The 21,982-nt window shown below is 38.3% G+C and overlaps 2 protein-coding genes across 2 annotated transcripts in view; one reads left to right on the top strand and one right to left on the bottom strand.

Moving 5' to 3' along the window:
• The window catches only part of LOC121874600 (tetratricopeptide repeat protein 21B-like), a gene marked incomplete in the record, with an annotated part of 547,778 nt that overhangs the window by 403,428 nt on the left and 122,368 nt on the right, over positions 1–21,982 (bottom strand).
• LOC121874602 (NADH dehydrogenase [ubiquinone] iron-sulfur protein 6, mitochondrial-like) lies at positions 8,621–19,174 on the top strand. Its single transcript, XM_042378828.1, has 3 exons — positions 8,621–8,782; positions 16,642–16,818; positions 18,954–19,174. The coding sequence occupies exons 1-3, from the start codon at positions 8,651–8,653 to the stop codon at positions 19,017–19,019; spliced, it is 375 nt and encodes a 124-aa protein (XP_042234762.1). The 5' UTR covers positions 8,621–8,650; the 3' UTR covers positions 19,020–19,174.

The raw sequence follows: 21,982 nt of genomic DNA, 5'->3' as shown, positions 1-21,982 counted from the left end.
TGACGTAGCAAAACGCCTGGACAAACTAAAATTAAAACGCTCTACCACCCCCATTGACTTACCAATGAAACTATTCAAGGAGTTCTCCCCGGAGCTTGCTAAACCCCTCTGCTCCATCATCAATGCTTCTCTCAGTCAAGCCAGATGCCCAGCTGACTGGAAGACCTCTTATGTATCACCAGTGCCCAAGTCAACCAGCCCACAATCCTTAAATCAGCTACGACCTATTGCAATCACCCCAATACCCAGCCTAATCTGTGAAAGTTTTGTGTTTGACTGGGCTTATGCTGATATTGCAGGAGTCGTAGACCCTCAGCAATTTGGCAACATGAAAACTTCCTCCACCACTCACTGTCTTGTCAGCTTTCTCGATTACATATACCGCCATCTCGAGAAACGAAAAACGTCTGTAGCTGTCGCCTTCATTGATTTCACTAAAGCGTTCGACCTAGTCGACCACAATATAATCATAAACAAAGCTATTGACCTCGGGCTTCGGAGAAGTCTCATACCATGGCTTACAGACTTCCTCAGTGACCGACGCCAAGCTGTACGCTTCCGAGGGGCTGTCTCCACCTTTCAGTCACTCACCTGTGGCGTCCCCCAAGGCACCAAGATGGGACCACTCTGCTTCCTTATGCTCATCAATGATGCCCTAAGAGAAACCCCTGCTCGCTGGAAATATGTCGACGACTCCACCATTGGGATCAGCGTCAACAATTCTGCTCCCAACTATACCGCCCTTCAGGATTTATTGAACAGTCTCCAAAACTGGGCCACCAACAACCATGTCACCATCAACCATACCAAGACCATGGTTATGCACATCAACCTCTCCTCCGACATTGTCCCACCTCCTTCCATTACCCTAGGTCCGAACACACTCCAGGTTGTAGATTCCACGAAGCTCCTCGGCGTCACCATAGACAACAAACTAAATTGGAAACCACACGTCAGTGAAGTTGTCAAATCCTCCAGTTTCCGTCTCCACCTCCTCCGCCGACTCAAGTCCCTCGGAGTTCCTGCACACGAGCTCCTCAGTGTATACACAACATTCATACTTCCCAAGCTCACCTATGCCTCCCCCACCTGGTCTTCCTCCCTAAATGCCACACAACGTAAACACCTAGAAAAAGTGCAAAAGAGGGCATGCAAGATTATTCTCTCCCCTTCCTACTCCACATATCAAGAAGCGCTCAACACACTGACCCTTTCGACTCTCACTGACCATCACCACGGCCTCATCTGCAAATTTGGTAAGAAGCTTCTACACCATCCCCGACACCGGCCCCTACTACCACCTGAGATCCCCTGTCCGAGAATTGCTGTTCGACACCACAACCGCATCCAGCCCATACGTGCACGAACTGATCGCTATAAGAACAGCCCAGTCCCAACCATTGTAAAAATTATCAATAACATGTAATAAATCAGTGTATTCACTCCCAGTAAACACTGCTCCCTACACTGTCACTATGTTGAAATGAACTGTAGTTTGAGCTGATCCCCATCTAAGTTACTATATGTCTTATTTGTGTCACTTATGTCACTTGTATATTATTTGTAATTCGTAACCCATTCCCCAAATATGTAACTGTATATTTTCAGCCTTCTGGCTGCCAAGCTCTTTCAATAAACCGTTAATTATTATTATTATTATTATTACACACACACACACTAAATGGGTTCCTATATTGAAGAGTGGAAGTGAAATACGGTGATTTAGAACAATGTATACATAGAGGGAAGCGGGAGAAAGAAAGGAAGGAGGAGCGAGAGAGAGAGAGAGAGAGAGAAAGTAAGATACACCAACGAAAGAGTGAGAAGTCAATTGAAAGTGATTGGAAAAAGTAATAGAATGAGAGAGAGGGGGAATGAAGTAGATAAGAAAGAGAAATACGATTAAAGGAAATGAGAGAGAAAGATAAAGAGAGAAAGAGAGAGAGAGAGAGAGAGAGAGAGAGAGAGAGAGAGCACCACCATATATAAAGTAAAGGTTTCATATCTCACGGTTCCTTACTTCCATATAGGCTCGAGATAACGTTTTTTCCTCTTTTTTTTTTACTCGTAATATCTTAAACAAAATCAAAGTGTTATTCCTTCATTTACCTGGCCAGTATTGTAATTAGACAGACAGGTGTATGGTTCGTGTCTACTCTGGATAGTTTTGGGTTTGTTTTCAGTTGTTTGGTAGAAAATAATCACCCAAGGTATAGCCTAGTCGACTCTTCGGAGCAGTTGGTATCAAGATGCCGACTTTAACCTCTGACCCCGTGACCTAAACGAAGGTCATAGACACGACGTTTAGTTCTGGGTTAGCCTTCAAATTAGCATAAGCCTAGAACAGAAATTACATGACTAACTTCATTAATATATTTCAAGTAAATACAGACAGACAGACAGATAGATGGCCTTGGTGTGGACAATACTCCTTGTCCAAAAAATTGGGTCGGATGTTAAAATGGACATTGACCGATAATAATAAATGGCTCAGAACCACAACAAACACGAGACTCAAATAGCGCCAAATAGTGTTTATTTATCATAAGCTTCTGACATTTATATATATTGGATGATGTGTGTTATTTGGCCCCATGATTTATTGAACCCACCAGTACTGCTATTTGTATTTAATCAATTATAATGTCTATATTATGATAGCCACAAAATAGGTGCGCATTATCCCGCTCGGTCATTGTACTGACAAATACACATTGAGTAATGTCCTTGTTTATTGGTTTGTGTATAAATGAAACGATCCAATCCAACAAAAAACAAATGAAGATCAAATAATGTTCATTCAGCTTATTATTTTCTATAGCTGAAACGTTCCAAACAAATGACGATCGCGCGATGCCATGACTACCGTTTTGCGATTTTTTTTTTTTACATAAAGGTTCTATGGCATATGTATAACATAACAAACAATAAAGTTTCACCAATTTTGTCCATGATGGTGTATGTCTTACACTCTTCGTGGCCAGCGGGTCAAAATATCCTTGCCACTGGACATTACCCTCATTTATAAACTCGGACCTTCATGGCTGCGGTGGTGGTCCACGAATGAGTGTAGTAAATTGCACTTATTTCCCTCTACTTGTGTTGTATGTACGTGTGTCTTATGAGGGTGAGGGTTGCTCTCTTTAATGCTACAGGACAGTTACGAGGTACTGTCGGCATCATGCATGCAGTTGTGAAGCCACCTGAAGAATAAATGGGACAAGGATGAGGCTCTGGCGGATAAACGGGATGGTGGGGTGAGGCTCTGCATGTTTGCGCGTCCCTGTGATTGGAAGGATTTCGGGTCCAGCACACGACTAATCCGGGGCAGAGTGGGAAGACCAGATATAGATACTTTGGGGCATCATTTAAAGAGGACGGTCATCTGTGTGTGTGAAGATTTGGGTCATTATCAGTAGCTACATGTCATCGATGACTGACAAACAAACAGTAGTGATGTGTTAGACTGACAAACAAACAGTAGTGATGTGTTAGACTGACAAACAAACAGTAGTGATGTGTTAGACTGACAAACAAACAGTAGTGATGTGTTAGACTGACAAACAAACAGTAGTGATGTGTTAGACTGACAAACAAACAGTAGTGATGTGTTAGACTGACAAACAAACAGTAGTGATGTGTTAGACTGACAAACAAACAAGAATGGTGTACTGTATGTCTGTTGGTAACTGACGATGATGGGGGGGCGGGGGGAGGGACGTCTGAGTGAAAATTATTCGAATACTTATCACACATTTACTTAATTACCTATCACAATAGGCGTGTAAGTAACAGATATTATTATTTTTTTATTAAACGAATATTTTAGAAAGATTTACCAACTAAATATTCAGCGATGGTGTTACTGTAATGCCTAGTATAAACACTGGAACCTGTAAACAATATTTCATAGATAAGGTACAATGATGGTGACTTACATGTACACGTTTCTTTTGTTGTTTTGTTTTTCTTAACTGGAACAAACGACATGAAGAGTGTGGAGGAAAGGTAAATATGAAAGTATAGGGAGGATGGTGTGTGTGTGTGTGTGTGTGGCGCCGACCTGTGAGCACAACGACACAACAGCCTGGTAGAATTTAAGCCAAATGTTTGTGAGTATTAACCTTGGGTCTGTGATAAACTGCTGACGTGGTGGTGCTGCCCTTACTCTTTAAAAACATTCTCGTGTGTGTGTGTGTGTTTCGCCAGTGTTGTGTTCTAAGTTTTGTGGCACATAATGATGGTGGTGGATGATCTAGTTAGTTTTTTTAATCAGTGAACTAGAATGAATAAACGAATGAATTTAGAGGTCGGAGAGGTACAGGAGAGTAAGCCTGGGCAGCGAGTTGTGGCGCGGGTGTTTATACTGACACACACACACAGTAACTTTAAAACACTTTCATCACACTGTACCAAAAAAGAATTAAAGGCTCTATGTTTTGTTGTCACATTTCAATATTACAAAAAAAAAGAATAAATCGTTGGTGTAAATACGAACTGGATTCTATTGAAAAAAAGCTGTACCTAAAACGTGAATATATACCATCACAGGTCATATTTATTTTTCTCTTTAAAAAAATCGAAATCAACGTTTTATTTATTTTTTCCTAAATCGGGTGAGATTTATGGCTCCTGCCTCCCCTGACCTTACTTATAGACGTTTTATGTAAGTGAGGGATACTTATATTTTAAATAAAGTATATCAACGTAGCCAATGAACGACCCTCTATCAACTTTCTTAATATTAACAGCTGGAGTACTTTAGGTATGATATAGAATAATTTGTTTGTTTTTCCTTTTTATTGGTTGATAGTCTTGATGTGGGTTGTATTTTGATCGTGTTATGGTATACGAGAGCTTCAGTATCCTCGTGGAAAGAAGGTTTACTCGTGTGTACCGAAGACTCTAGTAGGGAATACAGAGTCGTTTTAAAAGTTGGCGATCTTTGTATCTGAACCTGACCTTGGCATTCCTGAAGGTGAGGTACTGAAGCTAGCTAGTAGAGCACGGAAACACTCGCGAATAGATAGACAGACAGACGTGCATGATTGCTTTGTGCTTCCTATGGATGATAAAAATATAGGAAGAGAATAGAAACTGCGATCATTCCTGAGTTAATTGTGTTTCTGTGTCTAAAAATCAGTGGGGCGCCTTGTTAGCTGTGAGCCTTTATGATGACTCGCACCCAAACGGTCCACCAAAATTCAAGTGGGTTTGGAGGTATGCAAATTCTCTGTCCTGATTTTCTCCTGCCTGGTGTAGTTAAGTTGGAATGTTAGTGTATGTTTGATATTATCAATTAACTTTACTTTCTCCAGAATAGATCAACCAGTAATGTTTATTCTTCAATCTTCACTTACGAGCAATATACATCGTACGACTTTTAGGAATGTGGCTCCTGATTTTCAAAATGTAATTCTGTATCTAATTATTTAATTTCATATTTGTCATTAAATTGGTAAATATTATCTGTCGATAAATCAAACATTGTATTAATCAACTGCTGTGTCCGCGCGGGTGTAAGTACGGATGTTGTTATTGACATTCACTCAGAGTTTTATAAGTAAATGACCATCATGTTTGTTCACTCCAGCCTACCGGTGGTTGTGTCAATGAGTCCAGGGGTCACATTTGTCAAGGCTCGTACCATGAAAATCCTCGTAAGTTAAAACAAAAATAACACCAATGAATACAAAAAAAAAATTAAAACACCAAGACTGTTCTAAGGTAAGATCATTTAATAATAGTTAGATGATATAATTCTAATGGAACAAAAATAACTCGTTACGTCTGCCAGAGAGGATGTTAACCTGCCCAAGGGATGTTGACTTACTCGGGTGTTCTTACCATCAGAGTTTATGTTTCATCCAGCTTGCGTTGGTTTTGTTGGTGGAGAGACACGCACCTCATTATCTCGCTCTGGCCGCAGCTTCCACGGGTTTTAACGGCACTTGAGTCTGGCACAGAGTCGGTCAGTCCTTCTTTTCCGAAGTTCATTGTCTTAATTCGCCTTGATGGCGTATCGCTACCGTCTCACACTACGCCACCACAGACAGAAGTTGATAACCATTCATCTGGCATTAAGTTTCTTACGAAGTCATGTCAGAAGCTTTAAAGTTGACACTATACCGTTTTTCGAACGTACGTTCAGATATATTCAGGAGCCGGTGCATGCCAACAGAGACGCGACCGATCGCCCAAGCGGCTAACGAGCCGATCAGTGGTGAAGAGGATAAAAGTAAATGTGTGTGTGCAATAATAATAATTAAAGGTTTATTGAAAGAGCATGACAGCCGGAAGGCTGAAAATATACAGTTGCATAATTGGAGAATGGGTCTCTTGATTTACAAATAATATACAAGTAACATAAGTGATACAAATATGATGTATAATGACTAGGTGTGGAGAAGGTCATACTGCAGGGCATTTCAACATGGTGACAGTGCAAAAAGGTAAGAGTGACTGGGAATGAATACACTGGTTGATTACAAGTTATTGATATTTTTTTACAATGGTTGGGACTAGGCTGTTCTCATAGCGAGCAGTACGTGCTCGCATGGGCTGGATGCGGTTGTGGTGTGGAACAGCAATTCTTGGACGAGGGATCTCGGGTGGTAGTAGGAGCCGGTGTCGAGGATGGTGAAGAAGCTTCTCACCAAATTTGCAGATCAGGTCGTGGTGATGGTCAGTGAGAGTCGAAAGGGTCAGTGTGTTGAGCACTTCTTGATATGTGGAGTATAGGAAGGGAGAATAATCTTGCATGCCCTCTTTTGCACTTTTCCTAGGTGTTTACGTTGTCTGGCATTTAGGGAGGAAGACCAGGTATGGGAGGCATAGGTGAGCTTGGGCGCAGGAACTCTGAGGGACTTGAGTCGGCGGAGAAGGTGGAGACGGAAACTGGAAGATTTGACAACTTCAATGACGTGTGTGTGTGTGTAAAGACGTTAATGGTGTATCTATGGACCTAAAATTCAGTGTCATTCAAATCTTAACCCCTGACATGACCCCTTAAGTGTTCTTTCAGTGATATGTTGACGCCAGGTGCTGATGTGTTTTTATGGCATATGATCTTGAGTATTTCGACGACTGGCTGACTCAGGTGAGGAAGGAACAGGTGGAGACGACCAATTGGGGGTTTTCTCTTAATTAGCACGACGCGTGAGGCAGATTACCCGACAAAGCTGACACAGGTGGAGTTGACTTGAGTCGGTGGTGAACAAGGCTCTCAAGCACACGAGGGAAGAATTTGTGGGTCGTGGTAGTTGTTATAGGCGGGTGAGCAGCGGGAGAGGGTCTGTTTTTTTTCTTTTGTCCAGGAGGATTTGTTCACGGACCCAAATATCCTACAGATATCCTTGCTAATGTACCATCTAACCAGGAATCCTTCCTGTCGACCCCTCCAATAGTTTATTTCACCAGAAGATTAACCACCTTAACTCCGCTGGTTAGGTTAGGTCAGATTAAGTTAGAGTAGGGTGTTTGATGTTATCTCCCTACGTACGTGCTATTTTGAGTGTAAATTCCGCGGTGATCCTCTCATTCAAATATTACTGGTACCTACCCTCGCTTTAATTGGTTAGAATATTTCATTATGTCTTCTGCAAGTACATTAGTTACTTATCGAAGATTTGTTTTTCTTCTTTAGCAATGAAAGATAATTAAGTTAATAATATCTGGAGTACTGGTCCCCGAGATATGCTAGAGACTGTCTATTAATTGAAAATGTCTAAAGGAGGGCCTCCAGGCTGGTGCCTGCTTTACGGAGCCTCATCTACCCAGAGGGATTAAACGACTGCAACTGCCTAGCTTATACTGTACTACAGACGGGTAAGGGGCCCATACGAGTATAAACTTCTCAGAGGGCACAACTCGGTCGAGTATACAGGTGGGGTCAAAATTTTTGAACACTTAGCAATATCTGGCATCTACTTCTGAGTTATACATATATGATTGGGATATACTAATAATACTACTTGTCATCACATATTATGCCTGAACCACAAAATGGGATAAAACTCTCCTTAATACCTAAGATCTTCAGGTACTTACATGCCAAATACTGTCAAGTGTTCAAGACTTTTGACCCCGACTGTACATACCTGGAGCTGGCGGACGCCCGCCCCACAAAGGGTCACAATATATATATATATATATATATATATATATATATATATATATATATATATATATATATATATATATATATATATGTGTGTGTGTGTGTATATATTGGGTGATCAACTGGCTATTAGGTATATACTGTAAGGTAAATGTGCAGAGATCGTTTTAAATAGTTCAGTCATCCTTTTAACATTTTCTTTAACATACGTTGAAACCCACAGACTTTTGTGTAAGTATTATTTTTCAGGAAACCTAAGGGTGGCAATTGCGTCTACTAACTTTTTCATTATTTTTTCCTTATGAAATGCATATGAATAAGTACACACGTTTCAATTTTATTATAAAAATCGACAGTGATTGCAATTTGCATTTGTTACGAAATGAAATACATTGTCACATATCAAAATCATTTCAATGCTGTATTTTGAATTTACTCTATCCTATTTTGTATAAACATACATTATAATATGATATTTTGTCATCTTCAAAGACTGTAGTACTAATAGCAGAATCAGCTGTTGTAGTAAACATGGCGTCGTTTGGCTTGGCCCTCACCTCTAGCCGGAGTTTACGGCTCTTGTTTGGTGTTGTGCCGAGGAACTCCAGAGCCGTCCACACCACTGCTGCAGCTCTGGGTAACAAGCCCATTCATACTGGACAGGTACCGAAAAAAATTTAAGTAAATTAGGGTAACTATTGCAGATGTTTCCCTGCACCTGGACCTAAGGCTAGAGAGACAACAGGTTTAGTTTGAGTTACTATGCCTAATCACCGAAAGGAAGTAAAATTTGAAGAAAAAATTATAATAACTGACAAAAGGCTCGGAACCTCAAAGCTTTAAAACTAGGCTTTAGTCTTAACTTTATTACAGGATAAATATTGGATCACGTGAAGATTCGTCCCCCCTCCCCAACATATTTCACCTAAGGTTAACCACATTAGTGCTAATTGTGGGGTTAGGGTAGGGTATTTTTTTTACAGATTGCCCATAATGTCCCAAAGTATTTTTGGGTCCAGTTCTACAGTAGGTATATCGTCATTTCTAACAACTTTTCCTAGTAACGTTTCCGTCGCAAATGATTAGTTTTCGAGAAAATCGCATTAATTTTTTAGGGAGTCATTGAATATTTTTAAAGTCCAGTGTTGATGTTACCTGCATCCTCGGAGAACTGTGTGTTTGTATGTTTGTTACTAGTCTGCAGTACACATGTGCTACAGTCTGACTTAGAGGTTAGGTTTGTTTGGTTAGGTTGGTTGCTTTGATATGAGGTCTTGAAAGGGGGGGGGGGTTCCTGTGGGTGGAGCCCCCCACCAGCCAGGGGGTTTTGCCCTCCCCCTTGGTTAGGTAATATATATATTCTGAGCAATGGCAGTTAGGTCAGGTTAGGTTAGCACAGAAACTGATTTTGAGATGAAACCTTGAGTTTGCCAATATGTTTTGGTGTGATTCGAATTTGATAATCTTTCGCCAAAACTTTACTCAGATTCTCAAATTTTTTTTTTTTTTTTTTAGGAAAATTAGAGCCAACTTTGGTTATTTATTGTTTTTTTTATAGTTCACACAACATGCCTACCCCAAATCATTTATCACATTCGAAAAAGACGTCTAATTTTAAGATAATTTTCTACTTATACATTTCTGTCAGAAAAGCATAATAATGGAGATAGCGCATCCCAAATCTCTCTTTATTTAATTCCATTAATCTTCAGCCATTATCGCCTACCCGACCCCCACTCAGTGTGTTTCCTTCATAAATTATCACGGTCATGCGTTCCCATACACGTCACGCAGCCAATTAAAAGCGATTCCTTGGTAGTATAGTGGTGAGTATCCCCGCCTGTCACGCGGGAGACCAGGGTTCGATTCCCCGCCGGGGAGGTTAGTTTATGGATATCAATTCACTAGAGTTGGTGCAGCGAAGAATGACGAAAATGATTCCGGGACTTAGAAACCTTCCATATCAGGTTAGGTTAAAGAAACCAAACTTGCATTCCCTAGAAAGACGAAGAGTGCGGGGAGATATGATAGAAGTATTTAAGTGGGTGAAAGGAATCAATAAAGGGGATATAGATAAAGTTCTTATAATATCCGAGCAGGATAGGACTCGAAGCAACGGACTTAAGTTGGATAAGTTTAGGTTTAGGAGGGAGATAAGTAGGAACTGGTTCACAAATAGGGTGGTGGACGAGTGGAACAAGCTTAGCAACTTTGTAGTAAGTGCTGGAATGCTGGAAAGTTTCAAAAGGAGACTGGATAGATTCATGGATGATAGAGAGTGGTAGTAACTCTCGACAGGAGCTGCCACGCACAGGCCAACTGGCCTATTGCAGACTCCTTATATTCTTATGTTCTTTTGTTTTTTTGTTTTTTTTTTCCTTCCATTAAAATGAATTGGGGTTTCTGCTTTTAGAATTCACAGTATTTTTTGCCCAATTGGATTCGATTGTGATTTTGGGTCTCTCATGCTTTGAAAATCAAATTCATTTCCAACCATGGAAGTCTGCGATGGATGTCACTTCAATTATGTGAAGCTAATTGCGCATTTTTTTGAAACAACGAACAAGCAATAGCATTTTTTAGATCTCATGGTGTTCTCCCGACCTCAGTAAAGATTCTAATTCGGAATAAGGTAAGAAATAATGGTGATTCCCTCGTATGGTGAGAGTCTGGTAACTTAAAAACACCGTGAGAGTAAGGTCAGGTCAGGTTAGGTCATCCCAAAAAAGGTTAGGTTTATATGTTTTTTTAGTGTTTTGGGGATTTGTATTCACTTGGTCATGATTTTTGCCGGAAAAGACCCACCCAAAAATCCTGTTCCCAACAGGATCCCCACTTTTGTTGGGGGTAGAAGAGGGCGATAACTAAAAACAGGCAATTTCTGACGGAAATCAAGGTCAGAACCAATCAAAACACACAAAAATACACTATACAAACGTAGTTTTGACTTTCTAACAGAGTTGTGTGAGCTACTATAAATTTACCCATTTATTTAGCATATCACTCGTTTTTTCTGTCTCCGAACCAAAAAAACCTGATTTCTCAAAGGTCTCTCAAGATTGTCAAACTCAAAAACGAGTTATTTGTGATAGAAAGGAAGGTCAGAATCGTTCAAAACACATCAAAACCCTTTGGAAAAATTCTAGTTTCATGTCCAAAACCATTCTGGGCAACTTGTAAAAATTTACCAAGGATAGCATTAATCTTCAGATGAAATAAACTGGGGACCAAATCTTCAGGTGATGTGAACTATTCCTCCATTTATCTTAGAAAGTGGTTCTTAATTTGGTATCATTACAGTCTCGGCCACAACTCGGAGCAATTTTGTGTTTACCTTGTCAATAGGAACAACTTTTTCTAATACCACTTCCATCGCAAATGGATATTAACCAAGAAAGTAAATTCACATAAGAAATTAACGTAAATCTGCAGTTACTGCGTGTCATCTGTTTGTTTACAACCGACCCGTTCGGTCTGAGCGTACTCACAACCACAAAAAAAAACGTAAAATTACACCATACTGGTTAGGTCAGGTTGTATGGGGAGGGTGATAAGTCCAAAATGACTCGTGGAAATGAAGGTAAAATTCGAATGAATTACACCAAATGCCATGGGAAAAACAAAAATTTTTGGTCGAACAGTTGTTGTGGCTGAAACTGTAAATTTACCCTTAACTTTAAATTTTAAAAACTGGTAATGTCGTGAAATTCATTAAGAACGAAGTGTGCATTTGGTAAGGATTTGTTAGTTACAATAATGGAAAATTAAGGTAATTTATGGGAACGCTGTTACCACAAGAAGGACTTGTTCGATTTCGTCATTTTTTTCCCCACAAATGTTCTTATCATTATACAGGTGGTGGTAAATATTTGGAACTTGGGTTAATATTCGTTTTTATCCTTATAGGTATTTTGGGTTTTTGGTAATTATTAACGGCCAACCAGCCACTTATTTTTCATATAATTTTGTTGTTTTTTATAGTGGAGACTCGTAGTTCTTGCAAATGCGTTAAAAAGTAGTTATCATTTTATCCTAACCTAACCTAACCTAACCTTAGTTCATAAAAAACACAAGTGGCCAAAGCATTATTAGAAGACCTCACCAACCTAACCAAAGAAACCTTACCTAACTTCCTAGCCATGGGGCTCTGTCCACTGTGGCCCCCCCCCCACGACATAATAAACAGGTATGGTGTAATTTTATGCTTTTTGTGGATGAGAGCAGCCACCCAAATCATGCAGCTCATAAATGTAAACTGGCGTCGATTGGAGTGTGGCAGAGTGCTTTGAAATACGTCAGTATGATTGGCTGTTTACATCTGGGGATGCAGTACCGTATTAGTGCCAAGAAGACAAAGTAGTGCACGGCTAGGCACCTAATTATCTGCCAAACGAAGGGACAGTGGATTAGGTGTCGATATTTATCGGATTTTTTACCATCACTAGGATTCTGTTTTAGTTAGGAATGGACTTTCTCCTGTGGTATTTCCTGCACAAATTAAAAATTTTAAGTATGTACGGAGTATTTTAATCAGTAAAATTACCAACAATATTAGTTATTCAAAGTGGCCAGGGCTTTGAAGTATGTAGAGGGAAAATCAGGGGTAAAATACTACAGGTTGTACCTCTCTAGTCCGGCAACCTCGGGACCTGACCGATGCCGGACCATGGAAATTCACCCTTTTCCTGGATAGATAGTGACTTGTGCTTATGCTTGGAAGCACTAGCACCACTTTCTCTGCATCATGGTCTCTTTGAAGACATATTGAAAGGTTAAATGTCGTATAGTAGCTTCTCAAATTTCGCGAGTTTTTAATTCTTAACGTATTTTATTGGAACACACAAAAAAATAAATAAATAAAAATTTTGACGGCGTAAACTTGAATTTCAACGGGTTTGAACGGCCCACCAACGTGCAGACAACGTGCATAATCGTGTAAACAGCGTCATTTCTCTTATGTACAAAAGATTCATTATTGTTTATTACTGAATGTCTTTTTTTTTTTAATTAATGTTTGTGTGCAAAATGAGCAATACAATTCATTAATAATACGCAGAATATTAAAACACATGAGGAAATGACAGCATTGTTTTCGTTGATTACAAAGCCAGTGACTGACTGGTTCTACATATAAAACTGAAGAAAATAAGACCTTGGTTGTAGCTGTAGTAAAATTAATATGGTTGTTTTAAGTAATGTTATTTAATGTTAATAAATGGAACAATAGAAGTAGCTAACGATAATGGTAAAGAAAAAAGAGAGATCGCGTATGTAAGTGCGCATGCGCACACGTGAAAACATATCGTCATTACTTTACATAAGAATATGAAAGCAACACTTATTTACTGTTCATATATATTTTAATTAATGTTTCTGAATTTGTTTTTATTGAATTAATGTATGTGTGTGCAAAATTAACAATACAATTTATTAATAATACGTGGAATATTAGAGGAGACGAGACGGCTGCCGGCATTGTTTATGTTAAAGCTTACGAAACCAGTGACTGATTGGTTCTACATATATAACTGAAGAAAATAAGACCCTGATTTTAGCTCTAGTAAAATTAATGTAAAAAAATAATATGGTTGTTTGAAGTACCTGTAATGTTATTTAATGTTAATAAATGGAACAATATAAGTAGCTAACCATTAATGGTAAAAAAAAATGTGAGACTGCGCGTATGTAAGTGCACACATGTGAAAACATATCGTTATTACTCTACATAAGAATATGAAAGCAACACTTATTTACTGCTCATATATATTGAAGGATTAAATGTTGTACTCTGTATAGACAAGGAGAGAGAGAGAGAGAGCGAAAGAGAGCAGCCGAACTGCCGGATGTAAACAAACCTTAATTTCCCGCGGCTTTTTTTTTTTTTTAAGGGGATTAGCCCACCCGGGCATAGGTCACTGACCCACATTGGGGCCTGAGGGGCAAAAATTTAATACTCCTGTAATAATAATAATAATTCAGATAAGGAAAAAAAAAAGCTGCCTATCTACCTATTGGACAAACTAAAATCGTTCCAGACCACGGGAGTTTCCGGACCACAGAATGCCGGACTACAGAGGTACAACCTGTACAAAGAACCCCTAACAAACCTTTGAAAACCTATTTCAAAGCCCTGTCCACTTTGAGCAACCAATATTGTTGGTAATTGGGGCAGTCATATCGTTTAAAATACTAGAAAAATATAAATTTGTTCAGCAAATGCCATAGAAGAAAATCGTTTCCTAACTAAAACAGAATCCTAGTGATAATGGTAGAAAATCGAAAATACATATTGGGATAAAAACGAACATCAACCCCATGTGCACTATATCATAGCCCAAGTCCTTTTATACATCTCGAATCACTTAATTTAAGAGAAAATAAGAAATTGAATGACAAAATACAGTAACGAAAAGTAAAAAGTAATTTTAACACTTACATTGAAACCTGTGGCTGGCTTGTATGTAGAGATGGGCATTTGTAGGAGTGACAGAGGCTTTATTGGGATGGTTGAGGTTGAACTAAAACTTCAATCATAAATCTCTGTAGCATCATAGATATACAGTAATACTTCTATGAACCTTGGTAAATATTGCTGTTTAAGTTTAAACAATCCTTCAATACACCTGAAACCATCTGCCATTTCTTTTGTAATGAATCCCTTTGGTTCTAGAGTTTCAGCTTCCTCTACATCGTCTGACAAAATTTGCTTCTCCAAGTTAATCAGGTCCTCATTGCTTAATTCTTCAGCATGAGACTCAAGCAACTGTGTGACATCATCCTCATGAATATCAAGCTGGAGTTGGTTCCCAAGGTACCACCACTGTCTATGTCACTTCGCCAGCATCATTTTCAAAGCACCTGAAATTGTGGACAAACTGTGGGCAGTGTTTTTTTTTCCAAACACCATTTACCCTTACCTTGAACATGTTAAACAGCCCCTACTAGCAACAAAATCTTCCCCATCACTTTCACCACCACATTTAGCCTTCAAGCTTCTCACTTTTTCCTGAATCAAAGCTAGATTTAGAGGCAAATCCCATTGATTTTGATCTTTCACTCATATTACTAACAATCTTTCCATTTCAGTTAACAATCCACTTTATTGTTTTGTTATCAGAGTTGAGTGCATTGGTGGAGAGCCTTTTACATATTCAAGAATTTTCTTTGTCTTTCAAAATTGTTTCGACCGTTGAACGACTGAAACCCAACACCTTACCAATCACTGAGGGTGTTTCGCTTTTTTCAGAATGTTTAATTGCATCAACTTTCACTTCCATTGTAATTGTTTCCCTTTTCTTGGATGCACTACGATCACTTGCATCAAGTTTGCATTTGGATGCCATGATGAGTTAATAAACTCAAAGCAACAGTTTACACTTGATTACACACGTTAAGGCAGTGAGGATAAAGCATACTGATGCCCCCACTCCTTCAAGACACGTGGCTGGGTGTGAAGCATCACTCCCCACGCTCCGCTCTACCTCCCCTCTACACTACACAAACTACGGTAGTTCTCGTACGTAAATGTTACAAACCAGTTGTACTTATATCGATTTTTAAAAATAATTGACCTTATGGGACCTTGTTCATATCGGCAGGCGTTCGTAAGTCTGGGACCCCCTGTATTTGTTTTTAAAAATTTAGTTTTGCTCTATCTACAATCATAAATCACCTGTAGGGGGCAGGGTATGAAGGATGGGGGGAAATTGCAAGGTAAATATGGTGAAAAACTGATCAGATGACACTAAAAATGATGTCTGTGTTCTTTGTACATGAAGACATTAATAATTTACCGTAAATACTACTCCGAAAAATCTGACGAGTCACTTGTGTGTCGTCTCTTTGTTTACAATTAAACCCGCTCAATCCGAGCATACTCTCAGGTCAACAAAAAATTTAATTACACCATGGTGCTTCTATACTTTGTTTAATATGGCCCAAGGCTAGGAAGTTAGGTAAGGTTAGGTAGGTTTCTTTGGTAGCAATTAATTTGAGTACACATCTCATAGTTTGCACAAGAGATTAATTTTTTTTCCTTTACCTTAGTTCATATTAGTACAAAGTGAGTAGAGTAATATGTTGCTCAAAATTGTGGCTTTTTCACTGGGGAAAAGTCTGTATAACTAATCCCAGTTGTCAGGATATATGGCATTGAATATTACACAGTATTTCAAATAAATTCTTTGCTTAGTCCAGTGTACAGTAAACGTGTACTGTAGCACTAACACTTTGCCATAAAGAGGTCCAGTAAGTACATTTTATGCATTGTTTTGCCTCGGCTTCAGTGATTGGAAATTTTCACTAATCCGGAACCAGTGTCGTTCCAAGCTTCCCAGATTAGCGAGGTCCAACCTGTACAGTATTAGTGAACTAGAAAACACAAAAACTAGTTGATCTTGATGTTCCTGAAATTCATTTCACCCCTCTGATGAAATCAAAATTATAATCTGGTTGTGACTAAGGCAACAGTGTGTGTGTACAGATTGTGTAATGTCATGTAATTATATTTTTTTTATTTGCAGTCATTTGTGGAGGAGGATTACCGTAATGCACGTTTTGAAATAACGCCCAGACAGACAAATGATCGCTGGGCTATCAACTTAATCAAGGAAGTGCCTCCCAAGGGTGTGAATGCCCGTGTGGTGGCTTGTGACGGTGGCCCTGGAGCACTAGGTCACCCTAGAGTATATATCAATTTGGTAAGTACTGTATTGGTATTGTGCACTACTTATAGTGCACTGTAGTATGTCTAATCAAAGGGACAGGTACAATATATAAAATCAACTAACAGTAATTTGCATTTGAATTCCATGGAACTTAGTACTAATGGTGTACACTCCTACCTCTCATAGCACTTCCTCTTACAACTCTGCTAGGGGGTGCTATACTATAGGGAATCTCACACTGCCAGTCTCTGTGTGTAAAATAAGTCCTATTTCTCTTCTTTTTTATAGGCATATAAATAATTGGACTGAAATTATCATTTACATAAAAGCAAAACAGTAACAGGTGACTTTATTATGTTGTTAGGGGAGAGTTCAAGGCTTTAGTTGGGCCACTCATGAGCATTGGAATCTCCCAAACCCATTTTTAAAATGCCCAATTAAATACATTTTATTTCATTTGCCAAAAATAAACCTAAAAATGGAATAAAAGCATATGTATTTATTGTGTGTGCGGGTGGGTGGGTAGATATATGCTTGAAAGTATATGTGTGTGTTTGTGTGTGGCACATTAGGTGAACTGGTTGTCCTTTAAGATATAATGTCATGTCATTTACCTGTATTGTACTGTATAGGATCTTGCACTGACTGACCATTGCAATTCATGACTGAGTGCTGTTGTTCTTACTACAGTGATATCTCCATGAGTGGAACAATCAGTGCAGAGCACTTCTGGAAACAATCCCTCATCCCAGAATTTTCCGGGCAATGGAAATTATATTCTCTGAAGTTCCAGAAATTGAACATTACGTCATCTCTCGAACCGGAAAAATATCCCCCATCCCTGGAATTTTCCAAGTACCGGGAAAATGTGCCTGATTTTCATCTCTCAAAACCGGGAAAAAAACTCCTCCATCCCTAGAATTTTCCGGGTACTAGGGGATATTTTCTCGGAATTTTCCAGAAAGTGTGCCCCTCAGAAAATTGTTCCCAAAGCTGGAATTTTCAGGAAAATTCTAACTTTGGGTAAAATTTTCCAAGAAATTTTAAATTCCGGCTAACGGAGACATTACTACAGTACAGTGGTCTTAGTCATGACAGTGCTGTGGCGTGATTTAAAATTGCAGTATCGTGTGGCATATAAGACGTATGGCCATATAAGGCGCACCCCCCCCCCCTCCATTTCAGCAAGAATATTTAGGAAAACTTGCATGCACAGGTATTTTCCTCCTGTAGTCATAGTGTATCATGTGAGGAATTAATAAAAATAATACCGGTAAATAAGTTAAAACAGTAAATACTGTACTATACAGTACAGTACAGTATTGCCATTTGATTGCTAGACAACATAATTTGTAAATAGTTTCAATACACAAGGGAAACCGCTCAGAACAACGGAGATCCCTTACACACCACCCCCCCCCCTTACCACGCATAGATAGTATGTTCCCGTTAATGTTTTTTACTGTACAGTGCTATAATTATTTATCTTTTTCTGTGTGTACAGTACATTCTGTAAGACGCGTGTGTATGTAACACTCTAAAAAGAAATGAAAAAAATTACATGTACTTATCTACCAAAAATTATGAGTTGAAAAATAACCATAACATAGCTCACAGCTTGGCCTGGATTGGTAGGGGGATGTGATTATAGTGACAAGTCTTGTTACTGTTACAAATGCAAACTAATATAAGATACTGAAAACAAGTAAAATTATAAATAAATGCAAAAAATAAGGAATGTTTTCTGATGTAAAGTAATGGCCCACATGGTAAGTCAAAAGGCTGAAGCAAGGTCTCAACTCCCTGTGCCTCCTTTCCCAGCATTCATAAACCATAGTACCTCCCTTGCTTTTGTTATTTAACAATTGTGATACGTCAAATAACATTTATATACAGTATAGTCTGGGCTTACGTGGTTAATTAAACCCACGGAGGTCCGCATATAAAGCGAAACACTTAAATAAAATAACAGACCCTATGGGATTAATTGAAATATAGAGAGACTGGGCCGACTGCCAGACTCACCTTTTTTTTTGGGCTATCGCAAATACAATACTGTACATTGTAGTACAGTACATTGTAGGACTTACTGTACTGGACTATAAATAAAACTACTTTTTATTTTATAAAGTAATAATAACTACAACATTTATTTTATTTATTTACAGGATGAACCAGGCAATCAGAGTTGTATCTACTGTGGACTCAGGTTTTACAAAGAAGACAGTCACTAAACATCTCTTGATTATTGTTAGTACAGTAAGGTAACTTATGAAATTTTTATTTCCTCATACTGTATCCTGGTGTTACCAAGTATGGTACAGTACTTCTTTAACTAGAACTTCTGAAATGTGGTTGTATATAATGTATGAATAAAATGATAATTTTACATATCCATATCATTTATTAGCCAATGATTAGTTTCAGGTATATCATAGTGGGGCAGTATTAACAGCAACCCTGCAGATGAATCAGAATTTATGAAGTATACACTATACTGTACAGTACCCTCATTAATTTGACTAAAAGAGTGGCTCAGGTCACTCGAATTACCAAAAATTCAAAATTTAACCAAATTCAGGGTACCGTATATCGCGGCCTATAAGGCGTCGGGGTGCATAAGACGGCCCCCCCAAATTTCCATTTAAAAAGTAGCTTTTGAGCTCTATTTGCTGTATAAGACCAGTACCCCAAATGTGACACTTACCCACTGTTACCTTCAAAAACCAGCTACATACGTATATACTCGTCGATTTTAAGCCTTTGTAAGCCATTCTACGTGTGAAACGAGTATTCTCGTCAAATCGTACGCCTGGCAGAGGCGATAGGGTAGAGCTGTGGGATTTCAAGGACATTGTTACTAGACTTGCTCCGACAGCCATTGTCGTCGGATGGGTGTTGTTTGCATCCACATTTGCATTCATTTTTTTGTAGCATTTTCAAGTGTTACACCCCAAATGTCTAGTTCAACGGAAGATAGTGAATATGAACCTTCCCTCAGAAGCTTGAATACTTCTGATAACTCTGCCAGTTCATCAGACAATGACTATTTCTCGACAAGTGAGGAGGAGGAGGAGGAGGGTGAGGGGAGAGCTTGGAGAAGCCTCGAGTTGTCAGAGGAGCGTATGAATACACCACCACCACGTTTTCCTTTCACAGGAAATCCTGGAATAAAGATTGATGAAAACCCAGCAGAACTGAGTCCATTTGAATTCTTCAGTCTTTTTATTGATAAAAGGATTATTGACTCTGTACTGGTAGAGACTAATCGTTTTGCTGAACAAACTGGGCAAGATGATTCTTTGTGGCGCCCTGTAACAGAGGCTGAACTTTTTGTATTTTTTGCCATGAAAATGCTTGGGGGTATTGTGAAAATGCCAGAAGAAGAAATGAACTGGTCACATGATGAACTGCTTGAAAGACCAATTTTTCGGCAGCTAATGACTATGAAATGGTACAGTAAGATAAAGCAATATCTTCATTTTGTAGATAATGAAACTCATGATGCAGAAACTCACCCCAACCCAAAATTGTATAAGATTTATGATGTATTCATGACATTGTGTGAGAACTTTGGGAAGTGTTACACCCCTAGGCAAGATGTATGTATAGATGAGAGCCTTATGTTGTTCAAAGGAAGGTTAGGATGGGTACAGTACATTCCACTGAAAATTAAAAATAAAATAGGTTTTCATTTCTCTTTACATTTGGTAATAAAATTTTGAGAAAAATTAAGAAAATATGGTAAAAAAATATGGTTTATAGGAAGACGAGTTGACTCGTTTTTGCCGACAAAGGTATTTTCAAAATAAAAAGTTAACCACAAAAATGGGAAGAAAAAATAATTAAAAACTGTTTTCATAACCAGCATCAAAAATACTATATAGAACCAAAATAAAAAAATTAGTCTGAAAAAGAAACGTTTTTAACAAAAAAATTGTTGGGGAAGGGGTTAAAATAAGGCCAATTCACTTCAAGTAATGTCATCAAATGTTACCCGCTGGTGTAGTGTAAACACTAGTGACGTCACTGAAGCGTCTGCTATTTACCGGTAACTGGAACTAATGTCGGTGTCGAGTAAAATTTTTCCATTTACTTGAAATGGATTTACCGATTTATTTGTTTATTTATTTATTTATAATATACTGTAACATATTAAACAAACTGCAAGTATTTTCTTTAATTTATACGCTTGCTTCGCACGAGACGATCGGTGGTGGGACTGTGTTCCCACTGTTTATACAACAGCTACCACCGTATTCTAATTGTGGTGTTTCATTAGGATTTGAGTGAAAAAGGTTATATATATATATATATATATATATATATATATATATATATATATATATATATATATATATATATATATATATATACACACCTAGACCCCGACTTACGACTACGTGGACTTACGACCGTCGGGACTACGACCGCCTCAGATATAGATAAAAAAAATGACACGCATTTTCTATACCGAAACGTTTCCAGTTAATGTAGTCTCCATGTATAATTAGAAAATTATGGGGGCCCCATGTGCATTCAGCTGACTACATTAAAGGTTAAGTGCTCAGTCACACTGTATCCATTCCTTATTATTTATTACTTTCACTGTACTGTATCCATTCATCATTATTCATTACTTTTACTGTACTGTATTTCATTGTAGATTTTTTATTTTTTATTTTTGTCGGACTTACGACCATGCCGGACTTACGACCTGGATTTGGGTCCCTAACCCCGTCGTAAGTCGGGGTCTAGGTGTGTGTGTATATATATATATATATATATATATATATATATATATATATATATATATATATATATATATATATATATATATATATATGTGTGTACTGAATATACTATGTACAAAAAATGAATGTTCAATGAATTATTTATGGTGCATTAAGGTACTGGCCACTTCAGACACAAAGACGGGCTATAAATAGCCTTGTTATCTACCCCCTACATCTCACCCTGAGCCAGAGGGAAGCGTCTTGGCAAATAACATTTGTTTGCTTATTTTCCATTTACTTGAAATAGATTTACCGAATTATTTGTTTATTTATTTATTTATAATATACTGTAATATATTAAACACACTGTAATTATTTTCTTTAATTTATAAACTTGTTTTGCGACAAAGAAATGTTCTCCAGTAGTGTTTCATTAGGATTTGAGTGAAAAAATATTAAGT

Source organism: Homarus americanus, unplaced genomic scaffold (genome assembly GCF_018991925.1).
Source record: "Homarus americanus isolate GMGI-L3 unplaced genomic scaffold, GMGI_Hamer_2.0 scaffold34360, whole genome shotgun sequence".
In the NCBI taxonomy this organism is placed as follows: Eukaryota; Metazoa; Arthropoda; class Malacostraca; order Decapoda; family Nephropidae; genus Homarus; species Homarus americanus.
Note: the sequence above shows the minus strand (reverse complement) of the source record. Positions and strands in the feature narration are given on the sequence as shown.

Coding starts and splice junctions, on each gene's coding strand:
- LOC121874602 (XM_042378828.1), top strand. CDS start 8,651: ATGGCGTCGTTTGGCTTGGCCCTCACCTCTAGCCGGAGTTTACGGCTC. Junction 8,783..16,641: donor AGCCCATTCATACTGGACAG/GTACCGAAAAAA, acceptor TTTTATTTGCAG/TCATTTGTGGAGGAGGATTA. Junction 16,819..18,953: donor CTAGAGTATATATCAATTTG/GTAAGTACTGTA, acceptor ATTTATTTACAG/GATGAACCAGGCAATCAGAG.